Here is a 21,840-nt window from a genome sequence, read left to right as displayed (position 1 = left end):
ATGTGCAGGCATACAGGCTGGGCCCTGGGCAGTAGGCCCTCACTGCTGCTGCTTGTCTCCCCCTTCTATCTCCTCAAGCTCCTGAGGGAGGAGGAAAAGAAGAAATATGCAGAAATGGCTCGAGAGTGGAGGGCTGCCCAGGGGAAGAACTCTGGGCCTTCGGAGAAGCAGGTAAAGTTAGCCAGAGAAGAGCAGTCACCTGCCTTGCACGTAGGCATGCTCGGTAAATGCTGGATGAGTGAATGTCAATGGTAGATGACTGGGTGATTTGGGTGAATGCAAAGAAGAGTTTTTCATTTTTTTCCTCATGTAAGAGAATGCCTGCTAAAAAAAAATGGCAGGCTCCGGTACTAGGGCACACCTGGGTATCATTTGATGGTGAAGGCCAGGGAAAATCCCATTAGAAAACCTGCACCCAGTAGACCGTGATTAGCAAAGGGAGCGTTGATATTTAGGGTTTGTACTAGGTGACCTCTAAGGGTCTCTTTCAACTCCGTTATGATTTAAGAACCCTTTTTCAAATGTTTGAAAGTAGTTTGGTCCCCTCTCTCCTTTTTTTTTTCTTTCTTTGCGGTATGCGGGCCTCTCACCGCTGTGGCCTCTCCCGTTGCGGAGCACAGGCTCCGGACTCGCAGGCTCAGCGGCCATGGCTCACGGGCCCAGCCGCTCCGCGGCCTGTGGGAATCTTCCCGGACCGGGGCACGAACCCGTGTCCCCTGCATCGGCAGGTGGACTCTCAACCACTGCGCCACCAGGGAAGACCCCCCTCTCTCTTTTTGAATGACACCTGGAACAAGGCCAGTTCCTGTGCTTAAAGTATGGAAATAACAAGATTTATGGATGTTTGTGAACGTTTGTGTCTTACAGGTAAGAGTTGTATAAAGTTTATTTGGGTTAATTTGTGTGTAGCAGGATGTTAAAGCACTAAATAAAATTTGGTGCTGATTCATATCAAGAAAAGGCAAGGTAATTGTGGAATTTCCCCCCTCCCTCTGTGTTCTTCCCATTCTTACATAGCAAAAATTCTATTCTTATTATAAACTGTTAATATTGGATTGAAATTCGAGAGTTTTGCTTGTTTTAGGTTTGAGAGATTTTTATTTTATGGCTTTATGTTTGAGTAGACGCTCTAATCAGTTGAATTTGTACTTGTAAACCATAATTTTTTTTTTTCTTCTCACTACAGTGTCTTAAGACATCTCCCCTCAAAATGAAAGCCATGTTGTATGTTTACGTCATTGAGACTTGGAGTCAGCACAATCTGGTTTTTACTTTGAGTGAAGAACAAATAATATTAGAGTACTTTGGGAAATGTTTTTTTTTTTTTTAATTATTTATTTTTGGGCTGCATTGGGTCTTTGTTGCTGTGCGCGGGCTTTCTCTAGTTGCAGTGAGCGGGGCCTACTCTTTGTTGTGGTGCGCAGGCTTCCCATTGCGGTGGCTTCTCTTGTTTCGGAGCACGGGCTCTAGGCACGCGGGCTGCAGTAGTTGTGGCTCGTGGGCTCTAGTTGTGACGCACGGGCTTAGTGGCTCCGCGGCATGTGGGGTCTTCCCGGACTAGGGCTCGAACCCGTGTCCCCCTGCATTGGCAGGTGGTTTCTTAACCACTGCGCCACCAGGGAAGTCCTGGGAAATGATATTTTTTTGGCCACTGGACAGGCATGTATTGTGTGACCCAGTAGGATTAGTTTAGATTATCAGTAGTGGGCAAATGGCTTTCAGCAGTAATTGGAGTGGTTATTTACCACTCAGCCTTTTGATACAAAATATTTATAGATTTTTGCCATTGTCTGCCTTTGGGTGTTGGTTTTGTTGACGATTATTTATTTATATACTCATTGGGTTTATTGGCGTGGAGAGGTTACCAAAGTAATCTGTGGGTTGTTTTGCAGTTATTTTGCTAAATTTAAATATATGGTATAAAGTGCCCAGCGGGAGTTTAAGTATGTGGTCAATGATTACCTTTTTCTTTAGAAACCTGTTTCCACCCCACTGAGGAGGCCAGGCATGCTTGTACCAAAGCAGAATGTTTCACCCCTGGATATGTCAGGCTTGTCTCTAAAAAGTGATCAAGGTAGAGTAATCCTAAAATGTTTGCTTAGATAAATTTGGGTGCTTAAAATACTATGATATATTGATCAGTAAACGTGTGTTCTGTTCATTTTGATTCTGCCTTTCAAAGTAATTGACTACAGGTGTTTGAACACGATGGCACTAAAGTTGTAAAAGATCGGGTAATGTGCTTTCGTTGAAGTAACACTGGAGTTTTTTTTTTTTTTTTTGCAAAAATCTGGTCTCGTTTTCTACCACTTCATATGTTATTAAACATACTTTTGGATTTAAGTGTTTATAGCTAGACACTTACATACACTTGTTATAAAAGTAAAGATAAATTGAGCTAGCCTAGATAAAAACATAGCTAATCAGAGTCCTTCCTATTCCTTCTGGCTGTTTTTTATTAAATATGTTCTTTGTTAAAAATTTAATCTTCAGCAGTCTTAAGTGTGGCCAATCCTGGTAAATAATACCTCCTTACATTCTCACATTTCTTTCTTTCTTTAGAGAATCTGTAAGTGGTCTTGTGTATATTGGTAAAAAGTAAAGAGTGAACTAAATTGTCCATAGTTTATATCAGTTTTTCTACAGATTGTACTTAGTTTTATTTACCTAGCCCTTATATTTCTTGAGTATGGGTCACAGCTTTTCTTAAGTCATTCCTGAGATTCAGGGCTTATGTACAGCTAAATTACGTAGAGCTGGCTGCAAGTTTGAATAATTTTGTTACTTCATGCAAAGAGTGGTTACTACTTTAATCCTTGATAAGTGTAATTATAAAAATTGATTAATTTACCTGGTATAGCTGGTTTATTTTGTCTTTTCCAGCTCATTTAGGGATATAGGAACACAAGGAGAAAGGTTCTAAAACTTTTGGTTTTGTCAAAGGGGTAAATGCGAAATGCTCATCTTTTCGTGTTGTCTTTTTTATTTTTTTTAAGCTGTCCTTGGAGGCATTTTTTATTTTTTGAACATTTTTAGCCATGGCGAGCTACCTCCTCACTGTGAACAGCGCTTCCTCCCTTGTGAAATAGGCTGTGTTAAATATTCTCTCCAAGAAGGTATTATGGCAGATTTCCACAGCTTTATAAATCCTGGTAAGTGGCCAGTTAGAGTAGATGCTAGATCTTTAAAAGTTGTCTTTTATATTGACCTTATTTGATAATAGTATTTTTATTAAAAGCAGTTGTGTAGGTAAGTTCTTAAAATGTAACACAGGACTTCATAATAATTGGATGAAAAACTTTAGAACTAAGTGTTGACACAGAGTTTTTGGTTTAGTCTTTTAACCTCAAGTAAGCATTAGAGTTGGGTGGATAGAATGCTTGAAAAATGTGTAGACTGCTATTTGCTTATTTGCAGTCTTACAGCTTAGAATTTCCTGAAAGCTTCTTATACCTTTGCTCTTTTCTTTACCCCATCCTTCACCTCCACAGTCACTAGTTTTTAACTTGCTATTGCCTTATAACCTTGAGCAAAGTACTTATCCTTTCTGAACCTATTAGCTCTATAAATTGGGGATAATGCCTATTGGAGGCCTGTTCTAAGGAATACATGAGAAGGTATGGAAATAGCGTAGTATTTAATAGGCTCTCGGGTATTCTCATTATTTTTTCTTCCTACTACTCCACCCCATCAAAAGCAATTAGTAATGAAGACATAGGATTTGATTCAATTCCCAAGTTGGTAAAGAGTAGTTAAGGGAGTACTATACCTTTAAAGGTAAGTGGGAGGGATGTGTAGGGGGAAGAGTAAAGGAGAAGAGGTTGGGAAAAGAAGAATTTCATCTTCAGTTTTATCAATTGCTTTAAAATTCATTAGGACAGTCCAGTACTTTTCCTTGTTTTGAGATAACAAGAAAAATTTTCCTACTTAACACTTAGGAGAGTTGCTGCTTAGGACACGTCAAAAAACTACTTTTTTCTGTACGGGTGTAAAACATTAAAAAATAGAATTTGGAGACTTTTTTCCTCCAAGAAATACGTAAATACCTTGCTATATCAAGGGCCTCATGAATCCCTGTGGCCTCTTCGTGGACCCCTGGCTAAGATTCCTTTAGCACAAATTTTCTTTACCTAGTATTTCTTTCTCTGTGAGGAATAACTTGCTTTTTAAAGTAGCTTAGACAATATACCAAGATTCTTTGATAGTCATAATAGCTTCGGTTAGGAAAAAAGTCCCCTAGGAGGGTTTAATCTTCTGTAATTTCACATAGCAGTAACAAGTACCTATGTTATGATTTCGTTATCCTGTGGAATATTACTGTAGCACAACCGGAGAGCTTCCAGATTTCTGCTTCTCTCAATAAAATATTTTGTATTACAGGTGAAATTCCACGAGGATTTCGGTTTCATTGTCAGGCTGCAAGTAAGTATAAAGTAATGGGGTAGAATATAGGCATTGAATACGTGTGTACCTGGTTAAGATGCTGCTTTAAACAGACACATAAAACATTGATTGGGGGGAAGAATAACCTCAATTATTGTTGGAGAATCTTCATAGAAGTGGTAGATGGTGTATGTAATCCTCAAAAACTTTAAAATTATATAGAATGAAAGGAGAATATCCTTTTCCCTTTATGGAGATTGTGTTTTTATTTTCTTCTTTTTTTCTGCTTATATCGTTTGGCTTGAAGATCAGCGGCTTTTACCCACCAGGTGCATAGGTAGGTCTTTTAACAGGTATCAGGTTACCTAGATTTAGGGCCATTCACAGGAATATCCATTCAAAATTAAGGGATAAAAAGTTGATACTGGGCCTCCCTGGTGGCGCAGTGGTTGAGAGTCTGCCTGCCGATGCAGGGGACACGGGTTCGTGCCCCGGTCCGGGAGGATCCCACATGCCGCGGAGCGGCTGGGCCTGTGAGCCGTGGCCGCTGAGCCTGCGCGTCCGGAGCCTGTGCTCCGCAACGGGAGAGGCCACAACAGTGAGAGGCCCGAGTACCGCCAAAAAAAAAAAAAAAAAAAAAAGTTGATACTTCAAAAATAACAGAATGTTATACAGCAAAACAGCTATGAATTAATTTTTCAGATGAGGAAAATGGGTTTCTATTTTAGTATTTTGCAACCAAAGGATGTGACTGTATATCTAAGCTCTTGTACTCTTTTCTAGAAACTAGATTTTAACCAGTTTCTTATTTGATTCAAATGAAAATCATGATAATAGGTTTGCTTTTTAAGTTTTATTCAAAATGTCAGTTTTTTTCTTAAAAATGTAGGCAATTAGCCAGTAGAAGTGTTTGAAATTAGAAATAAGTTTTTCAAATCTGCCATAACAAGCAGCTGTTTTGTAATACTTATAATATTGTTCTTTATAAGTGAAGAGAATATTTTAGGCTCATTTTTGGTTATGTCCTTTGAGTTTTTTCCAGTCTTAGTGAAAAATATGTCCTAGTCCTTTTTTTGTTTGCCTGGGATCAGGGCTGTAGGCCTTGGAACAAGGAGTTTAAGGCAGTTTTTTTAAGTAAGTTTGTAGCTTTGAATGAAAAAAATTATAGAATAAAAATTCTGTTGTAACTTTGAGGTGTGAACCTAGCTAATCTCAAGTGTTACATTGTCTGAGGTTATTTGACAAAATAGGTAGTGGTAAAACCAAAAATAGAAACTTAGCTGGTGAATTAATTTCACATTTTTACTTAAGTTCTTTTTCTGGTTTGCTCATCTGATGAGTGCATTGGAATCCCTATGTGCCAGATACTCATTTGTGAGAATGTCCCTTTACTCTTTATTTTGTTTCTGATTAAATTTTAAAAAAAAATTATTTTTAAAGGCTTATTTTTACAGTCTTTCCAAATTAACTGATTAACAGAAAGTGTGGTTCTTTTTTTTCTAACATTTTTATTGGGGTATAATTGCTTTACAATGGTGTGTTAGTTTCTGCTTTATAATAAAGTGAATCAGCTATACATATACATATATCCCCATATCTCCTCCCTCTTGTGTCTCCCTCTCTCCCTCCCTATCCCACCCCTCTAGGTGGTCACAAAGCACTGAGCTGATCTCCCTGTGCTATCTGGCTGCTTCCCACTAGCTATCTGTTTTACATTTGGTAGTGTATATATGTCCATGCCACTGTCTCACTTCATCCCAGCTTACCCTTCCCCCTCCCCGTGTCCTCAAGTCCATTCTCTACATCTGCATCTTTATTCCTGTCCTGCTAGGTCCTTCAGAACCGTTTTTTTTTTTTTAGATTCCATATATATGTGTTAGCACATGGTATTTGTTTTTCTGTTTCTGACTTACTTCACTCTGTATGACTCTAGGTCCATCCACCTCACTACAAATAATTTCATTTCTTTTTATGGCTGAGTAATATTCCATTGTATATATGTGCCACATCTTCTTTATCCATTCATCTGTTGAAGGACACTTAGGTTGCTTCCATGTCCTGGATATTGTAAATAGAGCTCCAGTGAACATTGTGGTACATGACTCTTTTTGAATTATGGTTTTCTAAGGGTATATGCCCAGTAGTGGCATTGCTGGGTCGTATGGTAGTTCCATTTTTAGTTTTTTTAAGGAACCTCCATACTGTTCTCCACAGTGGCTGTATCAATTTACATTCCCACCAGCAGTGCAAGAGGGTTCCCTTTTCTCCACACCCTCTCCAGCATTTACTGTTTGTAGATTTTTTGATGATGGCCATTCGGACTGGTGTGAGGTGATACCTCATTGTAGTTTTGATTTGCATTTCTCTAATGGTTAGTGATGTTGACAATCCTCCCATTTACCATTGGAACAAAAAGAATAAAATACCTAGGAATAAACCTACCTAAGAAGACAAAAGACCTGTATAGAAAGGTCTTATAGAAAACTGTAAGACACTGATGAAAGAAATTAAGGATGATACAAACAGATGGAGAGATATACCATGTTCTTGGATTGGAAGAATCAACGTTGTGAAAATGGCTATACTACCCAAAGCAATCTACAGATCCAGTGCAATCCCTATCAAACTACCAATGGCATTTTTCACACAAGTAGAACAAAAAATTTCACAATTCGTAGAGAAAGTGTGGTTCTTAGAAACAAACCTATTAAGGACTCTAGGAATGTTTTCTTGAGTTTTTTTTCAGACTAATTAAAACTGAGCACAATGTTTTTCATTCAGGAAACCTAAGATCCTTGGAGCTCACCAATTTAAGCGTGTCTTAAATTGCCAATTTGATAACCCTGAGAAATGTGCCAGTTAAATAAGACAAATGAGTGTATTAGAGTGACAGCTATGTCGACATAATAACTAAAAATGCCCAGGCTAGTGTAATCAAGCTGATATTTAGGAAAAGACCGTGTTTCATACAGTAACACACTGAAGCAATTAAAATTTGATGTGGTTACAATTTGATTAGAAGTTAAGGAATGTGCATGTAGATGTTTCAAATGCTCCTGTGCTATCTGGCCTTTTAAGAAGTAGTTACAAGTGAAATCAAGCGAAGGCTTCGTGGGCATTATGGTTTAGCACATAATATTGAAGAATTTCAAGATTGGAAGAGATTTTGATAGATTTCCCCCCCCCCAACCCGTATGTTCCTCTGAAGGGGAGTGCAGGTTCTGTATGTGTGTGTTGGAGTGGGGAGGAGGTAGGAGGTTTGGGCCCATCTCATTCTCCCACACTTCCCCAGAGCAGCTCTGCTTCTGTCTATTTCACTAATTAATGATTTTTGAGAGAGAAGCTCTGCTTTAAAAGGAGCAAAGCCTTAGAAACTGCTTTTAGCTTCCTGTACAAAAGGTCTGTCAGCTTTTAAAATGAAGCTTCATACACAAAAACATCATAACATTCACTTAAGGTGGAAAGAATATTAATGATCAGCAGTGCACCTGCTATCAATCAGCTGAAGAAATAGCACATTGCTGTTATCATTGAAGACCCCTATATTTTTCCCTGATTTCATTCTCCCTCTTAAGAGAACCACTGTTCTGAATTTTGTGTTAGTTCCTTTGTTTTATGAATAATTTTATGATAAATACATATTTAAATGGTGTATTTAATTCTGCTTGAACTTTGATTTAACATATTGTGTATATTTCTTGTATTTTTGTTAACTCAACAATGTCTTTTCCCCATTGGATTGTTTTTCATCTTTTTTTGGTTTATGGAAGTTTATAATATGTTTTTATTGTTTTAATTGTGTGCAGATACCTGTTTGCAGTTTGTGCCTTGCATTTTTTTACTCTCTTTATGGTGTATTTTAATGAACAGAAGTTTTTATTTTTAGTTCAGTAAATGTATCTTTTCCATCATGGTTGTGGGGTTTTTTGGTCTTATTTAAGATTTCCCTTCTACTTGAAGGCCATGAAGATATATTTATTCTCTTCTATAGTTCCAAGTTCTTATTCCACCTGGAATTGACTTATGTATGATGTGAGGAAAAGATTCAGTTCCATTTTTTTCACATGTGGATAATCAGTTGTCTCAGTGTATTTTATTGAATAATCAATTTTTCCCCATATGTAGTGCCACCTGTATCATATCACGTTTCATTTTATGCATGAGTTTTTCTGATATCTTCTGTTCTATAGACCTGCTTGTTTTTTGGTGCCCATGTCATATGTTAAACATGATATTTTGATCGTATTTACTTGACTTTGTTCTTTTGGAATATTGTGGTTATTCTTGACTTTTTGCTTTTCCACATACAATTCAGAATCAGTTTATCATGCTTCACAAAAAGCTTGTTGAGATTTAGAATCTCAGGATTTGGAACCACAGGATTCTAATCTCAGGATTTGGGTTTTTTTAAGGGAGTGTTTATGTATTTTTATATTTTTAAATTTTTAAATGTTATGCAGTTTGAAAGATTACTTTCCACTTACAGATACTACAGAATATTGGCTATATTCTCCATGTTGTACAATACATTCTTGATCCTGTCTTACAGCCAGTACTTTGTAACTCCCACTCCCCCACTCCTATATTGCACCTCTCCCACTGGTAGTCACTGGTTAGTTCTTTATATGTGTGAGTTTGCTTCTTTTATGCTATATTCGCTAGTTTGTTTTTTTAGATCCACATATAAGCGATGTCATGCAGTATTGATCTCTCTCTGTCTGGCTTCTTCACTTAGCATAGTGCCCTCCAAGTCCATCCACGTTGCTGCACATGGCAGAATTGTGTTCTTTTCTGTGGCTGAGTAGTAGTCCTATGCATATATATATACCACAGCTGCTTCTTTAATTTTTATTTTATATTGGAATATAGTTGATTTACAACATTGTGTTAGTTTCAGGTATACAGAAAACTGATTTAGTTATACATATGTCTATTCTTCTTCAGATTCTTTTCCCATATAGGTTATTACAGAGTATTGAGTAGAGTTCCCTGTGCTATAGAGTAGATCCTTGTTAATTATCAATTTTATGTATAGTAGCGTGTATATGTTAATCCCAAACTCCTAATTTATCCCTCCCCCCTCCACCTTTCCCCTTTGGTAACCATAAATTTGTTTTCTGAGTCTATGAATCTTTTTTAAGTAAGTTCATTTGTATCATTTTTCTTTTTTAGATTCAACATATAAGGAATATCATATGATATTTGTCTTTGGCTTACTTCACTGAATATAATATTCTCTGGGTCCATCCATGTTGCTGCAAATGGCATTATATTCTTTCTTATGGCTGAGTATCTCCATTGTATATGTGTACCACATCTTTATCCATTGCTCTTTTGATGGATATTTAGGTTGCTTCCTTGTCTTGGCTATTTGAAATAGTGCTGCAGTGAACACTGGGGTGCATGTATCTTTTTGAAATATGGTTTTCTCTGGATATATGCCCAGGAGTGCAATTGCTAGATCATATGGCAGCTCTATTTTTAGTTTTTTAAGAAACCTCCATACTCTTCTCCATAATGGTTGTACCAGTTTACATTCCCAGCAAGAGTGTAGGAGGATTCCCTTTTCTCCGCAACCTCTCCAGCATTTATTGTTTGTAAACTTTTTGATGATAGCCATTCTGACGAGTGTGAGGTAATAACTCACTGTAGTTTTGGTTTACATTTCTCTCATAATTAGTGATGTTAGCATCTTTACACGTGCTTTTTGGCCATCTGTATGTCTTCTTTGGAGAAATACATCTTTAGGCCTTCTATCCATTTTTTTTTAACATCTTTATTGGGGTATAATTGCTTTACAATGGTGTGTTATTTTCTGCTTTATAACAAAGTGAATCAGTTATACATATACATATGTTCCCATATCTCTTCCCTCTTACATCTCCCTCCCTCCCACCCTCCCTATCCCACCCCTCCAGGCTGTCACAAAACACCGAGCTGATCTCCCTGTGCTATGCGGCTGCTTCCCACTAGCTATCTACCTTACGTTTGGTAGTGTATATATGTCCATGCCTCTCTCTCGCTTTGTCCCAGCTCACTCTTCCCCCTCCCCATATCCTCAAGTCTGTTCTCTAGTAGGTCTGTGTCTTTACTCCTGTCTTACTCCTAGGTTCTTCATGACATTTTTTTTCTTAAAATCCATATATATGTGTTAGCATATGGTATTTGTCTTTCTCTTTCTGACTTACTTCACTCTGTAGGACAGACTCTAGGTCTATCCACCTCATTACAAATAGTTCAATTTCGTTTCTTTTTTTTTTTTTTTTTTTTTTTTGCTTATAAACAACCGAAATTTATTTCTCACAGTTCTGGAGGTGGGAAGTCCAAGATCAAGGTGCCAGCATGGTTGGGTGAGGGCCCTCTTCAGGGTTGCAGAATTCTTTTTTTTTTTTTTTTTTTTTTAACATCTTTATTGAGGTATAATTGCTTTACAATGGTGTGTTAGTTTCTGCTTTATAACAAAGTGAATCAGTCATACATAAACATATGTTCCCATATGTCTTCCCTGTTGCGTCTCCCTCCCTCCCACCCTCCCCATCCCACCCCTCCAGGCTGTCACAAAGCACCGAGCCAATATCCCTGTGCCATGCGGCTGCTTCCCACTAGCTATCTACCTTACTGCGTTTGTTACTATGTATATGCCCATGACTCTCTCTCGCCCTGTCACAGCTCACCCTTCCCCCTCCCCATAACCTCAAGTCCGTTCTCTAAGAGGTCTGCGTCTTTATTCCTGCTTTACCCCTAGGTTCTAGGTTCTTCATGACATTTTTTTCTTAAATTCCATATATATGTGTTAGCATACGGTATTTGTCTTTTTCTTTCTGACTTACTTCACTCTGTATGACAGACTCTAGGTCTATCCACCTCATTACAAATAGCTCAATTTCGTTTCTTTTTATGGCTGAGTATTATTCCATTGTATATATGTGCCACATCTTCTTTATCCATTCATCCGATGATGGGCACTTAGGTTGTTTCCATCTCCGGGCTATTGTAAATAGAGCTGCAATGAACATTGTGGTACGTGACTCTTTTTGAATTATGGTTTTCTCAGGGTATATGCCCAGTAGTGGGATTACGGGGTCATATGGTAGTTCTTTTTGTATTTTTTTATGGAACCTCCATACTGTTCTCTGTAGTGGCTGTACCAATTCACATTCCCACCAGCATTGCAAGAGTGTTCCCTTTTCTCCACATCCTCTCCAGGATTTGTTTCTAGGTTTTTTGATGATGGCCATTCTGACTGGTGTGAGATGATATCTCATTGTAGTTTTGATTTGCATTTCTCTAATGATTAATGATGTTGAGCATTCTTTCATGTGTTTGTTAGCAGTCTGTATATCTTATTTGGAGAAATGTCTGTTTAGGTCTTTTGCCCATTTTTGGATTGGGTTGTGTTTTATTATTGAGCTGCATGAGCTGCTTGTAAATTTTGGAAATTAATCCTTTGTCAGTTGCTTCATTTGCAAATATTTTCTCCCACTCTGAGGGTTGTCTTTTGGTCTTGTTGATGGTTTCCTTTGCTGTGCAAAAGCTTTGAAGTTTCATTGGGTCCCATTTGTTTATTTTTGTTTTTATTTCCATTTCTCTAGGAGGTGGGGCAAAAAGGATCTTGCTGTGGTTCATGTCATAGAGTGTTCTGCCTATGTTTTCCTCTAAGAGTTTGATAGTTTCTGGCCTTACATCTAGGTCTTGAATCCATTGTGAGCTTATTTTTGTGTATGGTGTTAGGGAGTGATCTAATCTCAAACTTTTACACGTACCTGTCCAGTTTTCCCAGCACCACTTATTGAGGAGGCTGTCCTTTCTTCACTGTACATTCCTGCCTCCTTTATCAAAGATAAGGTGACCATATGTGGGTGGGTATATCTCTGGGCGGCTTTCTATCCTGTTCCATTGATCTATGTTTCTATTTTTGTGTCAGTAGCATACTCTCTTGATTACTGTAGCTTTGTAGTATAGTCTGAAGTCAGGGAGCCTGATTCCTCCAGCTCCGTTTTTCGTTCTCAAGATTGCTTTGGCTATTCAGGGTCTTTTGTGTTGCCATACAAATTGTGAAATTTTTTGTTCTAGTTCTGTGAAAAATGCTAGTGGTAGTTTGATAGAGATTGCATTGACTCTGTAGATTGCTTTGGGTACTAGAGTCATTTTGACAATGTTGATTGTTCCAATACAAGAACGTGGTATATCTGTCCATCTATTTGTATCATCTTTAATTTCTTTCATCAGTGTCTTATAATTTTCTGCATACAGGCATTTTGTCTCCTTAGGTAGGTTTATTCCTAGATACTTTATTCTTTTTGTTGCAGTGGTAAATGGGAGTGTTTTCTTGATTTCACGTTCAGATTTTTCATCATTAGTGTCTGGGAATGCCAGAGATTTCTGTGCATTAATTTTGTATCCTGCTACTTTACCAGATTCATTGATTAGCTCTAGTAGTTTTCTGGTAGCATCTTTAGGATTCTCTATGTATAGTATCATGTCATCTGCAAACAGTGACAGCTTCACTTTCTTCTTTTCCGATTTGGATTCCTTTTATTTCCTTTTCTTCTCTGATTGCTGTGGCTAAAACTTCCGAAACTATGTTGAATAAGAGTGGTGAGAGTGGGCAACCTTGTCTTGTTCCTGATCATACTGGAAATGCTTTCAGTTTTTCACCATTGAGGACGATGTTGGCTGTGGATTTGTCATATATGGCCTTTAGAATGTTGAGGACAGTTCCCTCTATGCCTACTTTCTGCAGGGTTTTTATCATAAGTGGGTGTTGAATTTTGTCAAAAGCTTTCTCTGCATCTATTGAGATGATCATATGGTTTTTCTCCTTCAATTTGTTAATATGGTTTATCACATTAATTGTTTTGCATATATTGAAGAATTCTTGGCATTCCTGGATAAACCCCACTTGATCATGGTGTATGATCCTTTGAATGTGCTGTTGGATTCTGTTTGCTAGTATTTTGTTGAGGATTTTTGCATCTATGTTCATTAGTGATATTGGCTTGTAGTTTTCTTTCTTTGTGACATCCTTGTCTGGTTTTGGTATCAAGGTGATGGTGGCCTGGTAGAATGAGTTTGGGAGTGTTCCTCCCTCTGCTATATTTTGGAAGAGTTTGAGCAGGATAGATGTTAGCTCTTCTCTAAATGTTTAATAGAATTCACCTGTGAAGCCATCTGGTCCTGGGCTTTTGTTTGTTGGAAGATTTTTAATGACAGTTTCAATTTCAGTGCTTGTAATTGGTCTGTTCATATTTTCTGTTTCTTCCTGATTCAGTCTTGGCAAGTTGTGCATTTCTAAGAATTTATCCATTTCTTCCAGGTTGTCCATTTTATTGGCATAGACTTGCTTGTAGTAATCTCTCATGATCTTTTGTATTTCTGCAGTGTCAGTTGTTACTTCTCCTTTTTCATTTCTAATTCTATTGATTTGAGTCTTCTCCCTTTTCTTCTTGATGAGTCTGGCTAATGGTTTATCTATTTTGTTTATCTTCTCAAAGAGCCAGCTTTTAGTTTTCTTGATCTTTGCTATCATTTCCTTCATTTCTTTTTTATTTATTTCTGATTTGATTTTCATGATTTCTGTCCTTCTGCTAACTTTGGGGTTGTTTTGTTCTTCTTTCTCTAATTGCTTTAGGTGCAAGTTTAGGTAGTTTATTCGAGATGTTTCCTTTTTCTTAAGGTGGGCTTGTATTGCTATAAACTTTCCTCTTAGAACTGCTTTTGCTGCATCCCATAGGTTTTGGGTCGTCATGTCTCCATTGTCATTTGTTTCTAGGTATTTCTTTATTCCCTCTTTGATTTTTTCAGTGATCACTTTGTTATTAAGTAGTGTATTGTTTAGCCTCCATGTGTTTGTATTTTTTACAGATCTTTTCCTGTAATTGATATCTAGTCTCATAGCATTGTGGTCGGAAAAGATACTTGATACAGTTTCAATTTTCTTAAATTTACCAAGGCATCATTTGTGACCCAAGATATGATCTATCCTGGAGAATGTCCCATGAGCACTTGAGAAAAATGTGTATTCTGTTGTTTTTGGATAGAATGTCCTATAAATATCCATTAAGTCCATCTTGTTTAATGTATCATTTAAAGCTTGTGTTTTCTTATTTATTTTCATTTTGAATGATCTGTCCATTGGTGAAAGTGGGGTGTTAAAGTCCCCTACTATGAATGTGTTACTGTCGATTTCCCCGTTTATGGCTGTTAGTATTTGCCTTATGTATTGAGGTGTTCCTTTGTTGGATGCATAAATATTTACAATTGTTATATCTTCTTATTGGATCGATCCCTTGATCATAATGTAGTGTCCTTCTTTGTCTCTTCTAATAGTCTTTATTTTAAAGTCTATTTTGTCTGATATGAGAATTGCTACTCCAGCTTTCTTCTGGTTTCCATTTGCATGAAATATCTTTTTCCATCCCCTTACTTTCAGTCTGTATGTGTCTCTAGGTCTGAAGTGGGTCTCTTGTAGACAGCATATATATGGGTCTTGTTTTTGTATCCATTCAGCCAATCTGTGTCTTTTGGTGGGAGCATTTAGTCCATTTACATTTAAGGTAATTATCGATATGTATGTTCCTATTCCCATTTTCTAAATTGTTTTGGGTTCGTTATTGTAGGTCTTTTCCTTCTCTTGTGTTTCTTGCCTAGAGAAGTTCCTTTAGTATTTGTTGTAAAGCTGGTTTGGTGGTGCTGAACTCTCTCAGCTTTTGCTTGTTTGTAAAGGTTTTAATTTCTCCATCAAATCTGAATGAGATCCTTGCTGGGTAGAGTAATCTTGGTTGCAGGTTTTTCTCCTTCATCACTTTAAATATGTCCTGCCAGTCCCTTCTGGCTTGCAGAGTTTCTGCTGAAAGATGAGCTGTTAACCTTATGGGGATTCCCTTGTGTGTTATTTGTTATCTTTCCCTTGCTGCTTTTAATATGCTTTCTTTGTATTTAATTTTTGGTAGTTTGATTAATATGTGTCTTGGCGTATTTCTCCTTGGATTTATCCTGTATGGGACTCTCTGTGCTTCGTGGACTTGATTAATGATTTCCTTTCCCATATTAGGGAAGTTTTCAACTATAAGCTCTTCAAATATTTTCTCAGTCCCTTTCTCTTTCTCTTCTTCTGGAACCCCTATAATTCGAATGTTAGTGCGTTTAATGTTGTCCCAGAGGTCTCTGAGACTGTCCTCAGTTCTTTTTATTCTTTTTTCTTTATTCTGCTCTGTGGTAGTTATTTCCACTATTTTATCTTCCAGGTCACTTATCCGTTCTTCTGCCTCAGTTATTCTGCTATTGATCCCATCTAGAGTATTTTTCATTTCATTTATTGTGGTGTTCATCGTTGTTTGTTTCATCTTTAGTTCTTCTAGGTCCTTGTTAAATGTTTCTTGCATTTTGTCTATTCTATTTCCAAGATTTTGGATCATCTTTATTATCATTATTCTGAATTCTTTTTCAAGTAGACTGCCTATTTCCTCTTCATTTGTTAGGTCTGGGGTTTTTATCTTGCTCCTTCATCTGCTGTGTGTTTTTCTGTCTTCTCATTTTGTTTATCTTAGTGTGTTTGGGGTCTCCTTTTTGCAGGCTGCAGGTTCGTAGTTCCCGTTGTTTTTCGTGTCTGTCCCCAGTGGCTAAGGTTGGTTCAGTGGGTTGTTAGGCTTCCTGGTGGAAGGGACTAGTGCCTGTGTTCTGGTGGATGATGCTGGATCTTGTGTCTCTGGTGGGCAGGTCCACATCTGGTGGTGTGTTTTGGGGTGTCTGTGCACTTATGATTTTAGGCAGCCTTTCTGCTAATGGGTGGGGTTGTGTTCCTTTCTTGCTAGTTGTTTGGCATAGGATGTCCAGCACTGTAGCTTGCAGGTCATTGAGTGAAGCTGGGTGCTGTCATTGAGATGGAGATCTCTGGGAGATTTTCGCCATTTGATATTATGTTGAGCTGGGAGCTCTCTTGTTGACCAGTGTCCTGAAGTTGGCTCTCCCACCTCAGAGGCACAGCACTGACTCCTGGCTACAGCACTAAGAGCCTTTCATCCACACGGCAATTCTAATAGTAGCTTTTACTTTTTCACCACTTCCCAAAATTATAGTTCTCTTTTTCTGTTTAGCAGCTTTGGATGGTTCCTTCACCGATGGAGAAGTTATCCAGTGGTACTTTCGCACTGCCGTAGTCTCAAAGCTCTGTGTATGCTCTTTAGATGGTTAACACATTTACCCCAAGAGCAACGCTGCAAGCTTGGCAGGCCTGCCTCTGAGTTTGTATCCAGATACCAAATCTTGTTTACCCCAAGTTGTTGAATTTTTTCAGTTTTATCACATTGCATACTCTAGTTTGCTTCCTCTACTTAGCTTCCAAATGTTGGTTGTTGGGTTTTTACCCTCCAGGCAGGAGATTGCAATAGTCTCTTCTGGAGAAACTTCTGTGATCCTAAGCCCTTTTAAGTCAGGAACTGAGGGAGATTCTGAAACTCTTCTTGCTGTAGTCACCAGCACCAGTAGACACTGGCATCTGCAAATCCTCTCCAAAGATGATTCATGGACAGCTTTATCTCTGCTAGTGTTGGAGGGTCTCCTGCAGAGGCGGGGGGTGGCTGTGGCTCACCATGGGGACAAGGACACTGGCAGCAGAAGTTCTGGGAAGTACTCCTTGGTGTGAGCCCTCCCAGAGTCTGCCATTAGCCCCACAAAACAGCACAGGTAGGCTCCAGTGTTCGGTTGCCTCAGGCCAAACAACCTATCCATTTTTTTTTAACATCTTTATTGGAGTATAATTGCTTTACAATGGTGTGTTAGTTTCTGCTTTATAACAAAGTGAATCAGTTATACATATACATATGTTCCCATATCTCTTCCCACCCTCCCTCTCCCACCCCTCTAGGTGGTCACAAACCACCGACCTGATCTCCCTGTGCTATGCGGCTGCTTCCTACGTGCTATCTGTTTTACGTTTGGTAGTGTATATATGCCCATGCCACTCTCTCACTTTGTCAGAGCTTACCCTTCCCCCTCCCCATATCCTCAAGTCCATTCTCTAGTAGGTCTGTGTCTTTATTCCCATCTTACCCCTAGGTTCTTCATGAACTTTTTTTTTTCTTAGATTCCATAGATATGTGTTAGCATACGGTATTTGTTTTTCTCCTTCTGACTTACTTCATGCTCTATAACAGACTCTAGTTCCATCCACCTCACTACAAATAACTCGATTTCGTTTCTTTTTATGGCTGAGTAATACTCCATTGTATATATGTGCCACATCTTCTTTATCCACTCATCTGTTGATGGACACTTAGGTTGCTTCCATGTCCTGGCTATTGTAAATAGTGCTGCAATGAACATTTTGGTACATGACTATTTTTGAATTATGGTTTTCTCAGGGTATATGCCCAGTAGTGGGATTTCTGGGTCGTATGGTAATTCTATTTGTAGTTTTTTAAGGAACCTCCATACTGTTCTCCATAGTGGCTGTATCACTTTGCATTCCCACCAACAGTGCAAGAGTGTTCCCTTTTCTCCACACCCTCTCCAGCATTTATTGTTTCTAGATTTTTTTGATGATGGCCATTCTGACCAGTGTGAGATGATATCTCATTGTAGTTTTGATTTGCATTTCTCTAATGATTAATGATGTTGAGTGTTCTTTCATGTGTTTGTTGGCAGTCTGTATATCTTTGGAGAAATGTCTATTTCGGTCTTCTGCCCATTTTTGGATTGGGTTTTTGTTTGGTTTTTTGTTATTGAGTGCATGAAGTGCTTGTGAATTTTGGAGATTAATCCTTTGTCAGTTACTTCATTTGCAAATATTTTCTCCCATTCTGAGGGTTGTCTTTTGGTCCTGTTTATGGTTTCCTTTGCTATGCAAAAGCTTTGAAGATTCATTAGGTCCCATTTGTTGATTTTTGTTTTTATTTCCATTTCTCTAGGAGGTGGGGCAAAAAGGATCTTGCTGTGATTTATGTCATAGAGTGTTCTGCCTATGTTTTCCTCTAAGAGTTTGATAGTTTCTGGCCTTACATTTAGGTCTTTAATCCATTTTGGGTTTATTTTTGTGTATGGTGTTAGGGAGTGTTCTAATTTCATACTTTTACACGTACCTGTCCAGTTTTCCCAGCACCACTTATTGAAGAGGCTGTCTTTTCTCCACTGTATATTCTTGCCTCCTTTATCAAAGATAAGGTGTCCATATGTGCATGGTTTTATCTCTGGGCTTTCTATCCTGTTCCATTGATCTGTATTTCTGTGTTTGTGCCAGTACCATACTGTCTTGATTACTGTAGCTTTGTAGTATAGTCTGAAGTCAGGGAGCCTGATTCCTCCAGCTCCATTTTTCGTTCTCAAGATTGCTTTGGCTATTCATGGTTCTACCCATTTTTTGATTGGGTTTATTTTTTTGATACTGAGCTGCATGAGCTGTTTGTAGGTTTGGGAGATAAATGCATTGTTGGTCACCTCATTTGGAAATGTTTTCTCCAATTCTGTGGGTTGTCTTTCTGTTTTGTTTATGGTTTCCTTTGCTGTGCAAAAGCTTTTAAGTTTAATTCAGTCTAATTTATTTATTATTTTTGTTTTCATTACTCTGGGAGGTGAATCCAAAAAGATATTGCTGCAACTTATGTCAAAGAGTGTTCTGCCTGTTTTTTCCTCTAAGACTTTTATAGTATTCAGTCTTACATTGAGATCTTTAATCCATTTTGTGTTTATTTTTGTGTATGGTGTTAGAGAATGTTCTAATTTCATTCCTTTACATGTAGCTGTGTAGTTTTCCCAGCACCACTTATTGAAGAGACTGTTTTTTCTCCATTATATATTCTTGCCTTCTTTGTCGTAGATTAATTGACCATAGGTGCGTGGGTTTATTTCTGGGCTTTCTATCCTATTGCATTGAGCTATAAGTCTGTCTTTTTGCCAGCACCATTGTGTTTTGATGACTATAGCTTTGTAGTGTAGTCTGAAGTCAGGGAGCCTGATTCTTCCAACTCTGTTTTTCTTTCTCAAGATTGCTTTGGCTATTCAGGGTCTTTTGTGTTTCTGTACAAATTTTAAATCTTTTGTTCTTGATCTGCCATTAGTAATTTGATAGGGATTGCACTGAATCTGTAGACTGCCTTTGGTAGTATAGTCATTTTGACAATATTGATTCTTCCAGTCCAAGAACACAGTATATCTTTCCATCTGTTTGTTTTTCATCTTCGATTTGTTTCATCAGTGTCTTATAGTTTTCAGAGTAAAGGCCTTTTGCCTCCTTAGGTAGATTTATTCCTAGGTATTTTATTCTTTTTGATGTAATGGTAAATGGAGTTGTTTCCTTAATTTCACTTTCTGATCTCTTGTTGTTAGTGTATAGAAATGCAAAAGATTTTGTGTATTAATTTTGTATCCTGCAACTTTACCGAATTGATGAGCACTAGTAGTTTTCTCATAGCATCTTTATGATTTCTTATGTATAGTATCATGTCATCTGTGAACAGTGACAGTTGTACTACTTCTTTTCCAATTTGGATTCCTTTCTTTTTCTTCTCTGATTGCTGTGACTAGGACTTCCAAATTATGTTGAATAAAAGTGGGGAGAGTCGACCTCCTCGTCTTGTACCTGATCTTAGAGGAAATGATTTTATGTTTTCACCATTGAGTATGATGTTGGGTTTGTTATGTTCCCTCTATGCCCACTTGCAGGAGAGTTTTTATCATCAATGGTGTTGGATTTTGTCAGAAGTTTTTCCTACATCTATTGAGATGATCATGTGGTTTTTCTTCTTCAATTTGTTAATGTGGTGTATCACGCTGATTGATTTGTGGATATTGAAAAATCCTTGCATCCCTGGGATAAATCCCACTTGATCGTGGTGTATTATCCTTTTAATGTATTGTTGGATTCTGTTTGCTAGTATTTTGTTGAGGATTTTTGCGTCTATGTTCATCAGTGATTTTGGCCTCTAATTTTCTTTTTTTGTGGTATCTTTGTCTGATTTTGGTATCAGGGTGATGGTGGCCTCATAGAATGTGTTTGGAAGTATGCCTTCCCCTGCCATTTTTTGGAAGAGTTTCAGAAGGATAGGTGTTAACTCTTCCCTACATGTTTGATAGAATTCATCTGTGAAGCCATCTGGTCCTGCACTTTTGTTTGTTGTGAGTTTTTAAATCACAGTTTCAATTTCAATACTTGTGATTGGTCTGTTCATATTTTCTATTTTTCCTGGTTCAGTTTTGGGAGATTGTACCTTTCTAAGAATTTGTCCTTTTCTTCTAGGTTGTCCATTTTATTGGCATACACTTGCTTGTAGTAGTCTCTTATGATCCTTTGTATTTCCTTGGTGTCTGTTGTAACTTCTTTTTCATTTCTAATTTTATTGATCTGAACCCTCTCCTTTTTTTCCTTTTTGAGTCTGGCTAAAGGCTTATCAATTTTGTTTACCTTTTCTAAGAACCAGCTTTTGGTTTCATTGATCTTTTCTGTTGTTTGCTTTGTCTCTCTTTCATTTATTTCTGCTCTCATCTTTATGATTTCTTTCCTTCTGCTAACTTTGGGTTTTGTTTGTTCTTTTTCCTTTAGTTGCTTTAGGTATAAGGTTGAGTTGTTTATTTGAGATTTTTCTTGTTTCCTGATGTAAGATTGTATTGCTGTCAACTTACCTCTTAGAACTGCTTTTGCTGAGTCCCATAGATTTTGGATAGTCATGCTTTCATTTTCATTTGCTTCTAGGTATATTTTGATTTCCTCTTTGATTTCTTTGGTGATCCATTGGTTGTTTACTAGCATATTGCTTAGCCTCTGAGTGTTTTTGGTTTTTACTTTTTTTTTTCTTATAGTTGATTTTTTTTTAATATCCTAGTGTTGTGGTTGGAAAAGATGCTTGATATGATTTCAGTTTTCCTAACTTTACCCAAGCTTGCTTTGTGGCCCAGCATGTGATCTATCCTGGAGAATGTTCCATGTGCAGTTGAGAAGAATGAGTATTGTGCTGCTTTTGGATGGAATGCTCTATAAATATCAATTAAGTCTTTCTGGTCTAATGTGTAATTTAAGGCCTGTGTTTCCTTACTGATTTTCAGTCTGGATAATCTATTCATAGATTTAAGTGGGGAGTTAAAGTTCTTTACTCTTAATTGTGTTACTTTTATGGCTGTTAGCGTTTGCCTTATGTATCAAAGCACTCCTGTGTTGGCTGCATATATATTTATAATTGTTAAATCTTCTTGGATTGATCCTTTGATCATTATATAGTGTCCTTCTTTGTCTCTTGTAACAGTCTTTATTTTGAAGTCTACTTTGTCTGATACGAGTATTGTTACTCCAGCTTTCCTTTGATTTCCTTTTGCATGGAATACCTTTTTCCATCCTCTCACCACTTTCAGTCTGTATGTGTCCCTAGATCCGAATTGGGTCTCTTGTAGGATATATATATATAGGTCTTGTTTTTGTATCCATTCAGCCGGCGTGTGTCTTTTGGTTGGAACATTTGATCCATTTACATT

General features: G+C 37.7%; 1 protein-coding gene across 4 annotated transcripts in view; it reads left to right on the top strand.

Annotated features, from left to right (window-relative positions):
* Positions 1-21,840, top strand: part of MAEL (maelstrom spermatogenic transposon silencer) — a 132,234-nt gene that overhangs the window by 66,502 nt on the left and 43,892 nt on the right. For 3 of the 4 annotated variants that reach the window (XM_019935481.3, XM_019935483.3, XM_073804772.1), the window contains 4 exons: positions 79-171; positions 1,975-2,074; positions 2,997-3,152; positions 4,381-4,422. In XM_019935481.3, the coding sequence (XP_019791040.1) occupies positions 79-171; positions 1,975-2,074; positions 2,997-3,152; positions 4,381-4,422 (391 nt within the window). The remainder of the gene's footprint in view (positions 1-78; positions 172-1,974; positions 2,075-2,996; positions 3,153-4,380; positions 4,423-21,840) is intronic. The other variant, XM_019935482.3, reaches the window with a different exon arrangement.

The sequence above is a fragment of the Tursiops truncatus genome, chromosome 1, assembly GCF_011762595.2.
Source record: "Tursiops truncatus isolate mTurTru1 chromosome 1, mTurTru1.mat.Y, whole genome shotgun sequence".
Lineage (NCBI taxonomy): Eukaryota > Metazoa > Chordata > Mammalia > Artiodactyla > Delphinidae > Tursiops > Tursiops truncatus.
Note: the sequence above shows the minus strand (reverse complement) of the source record. Positions and strands in the feature narration are given on the sequence as shown.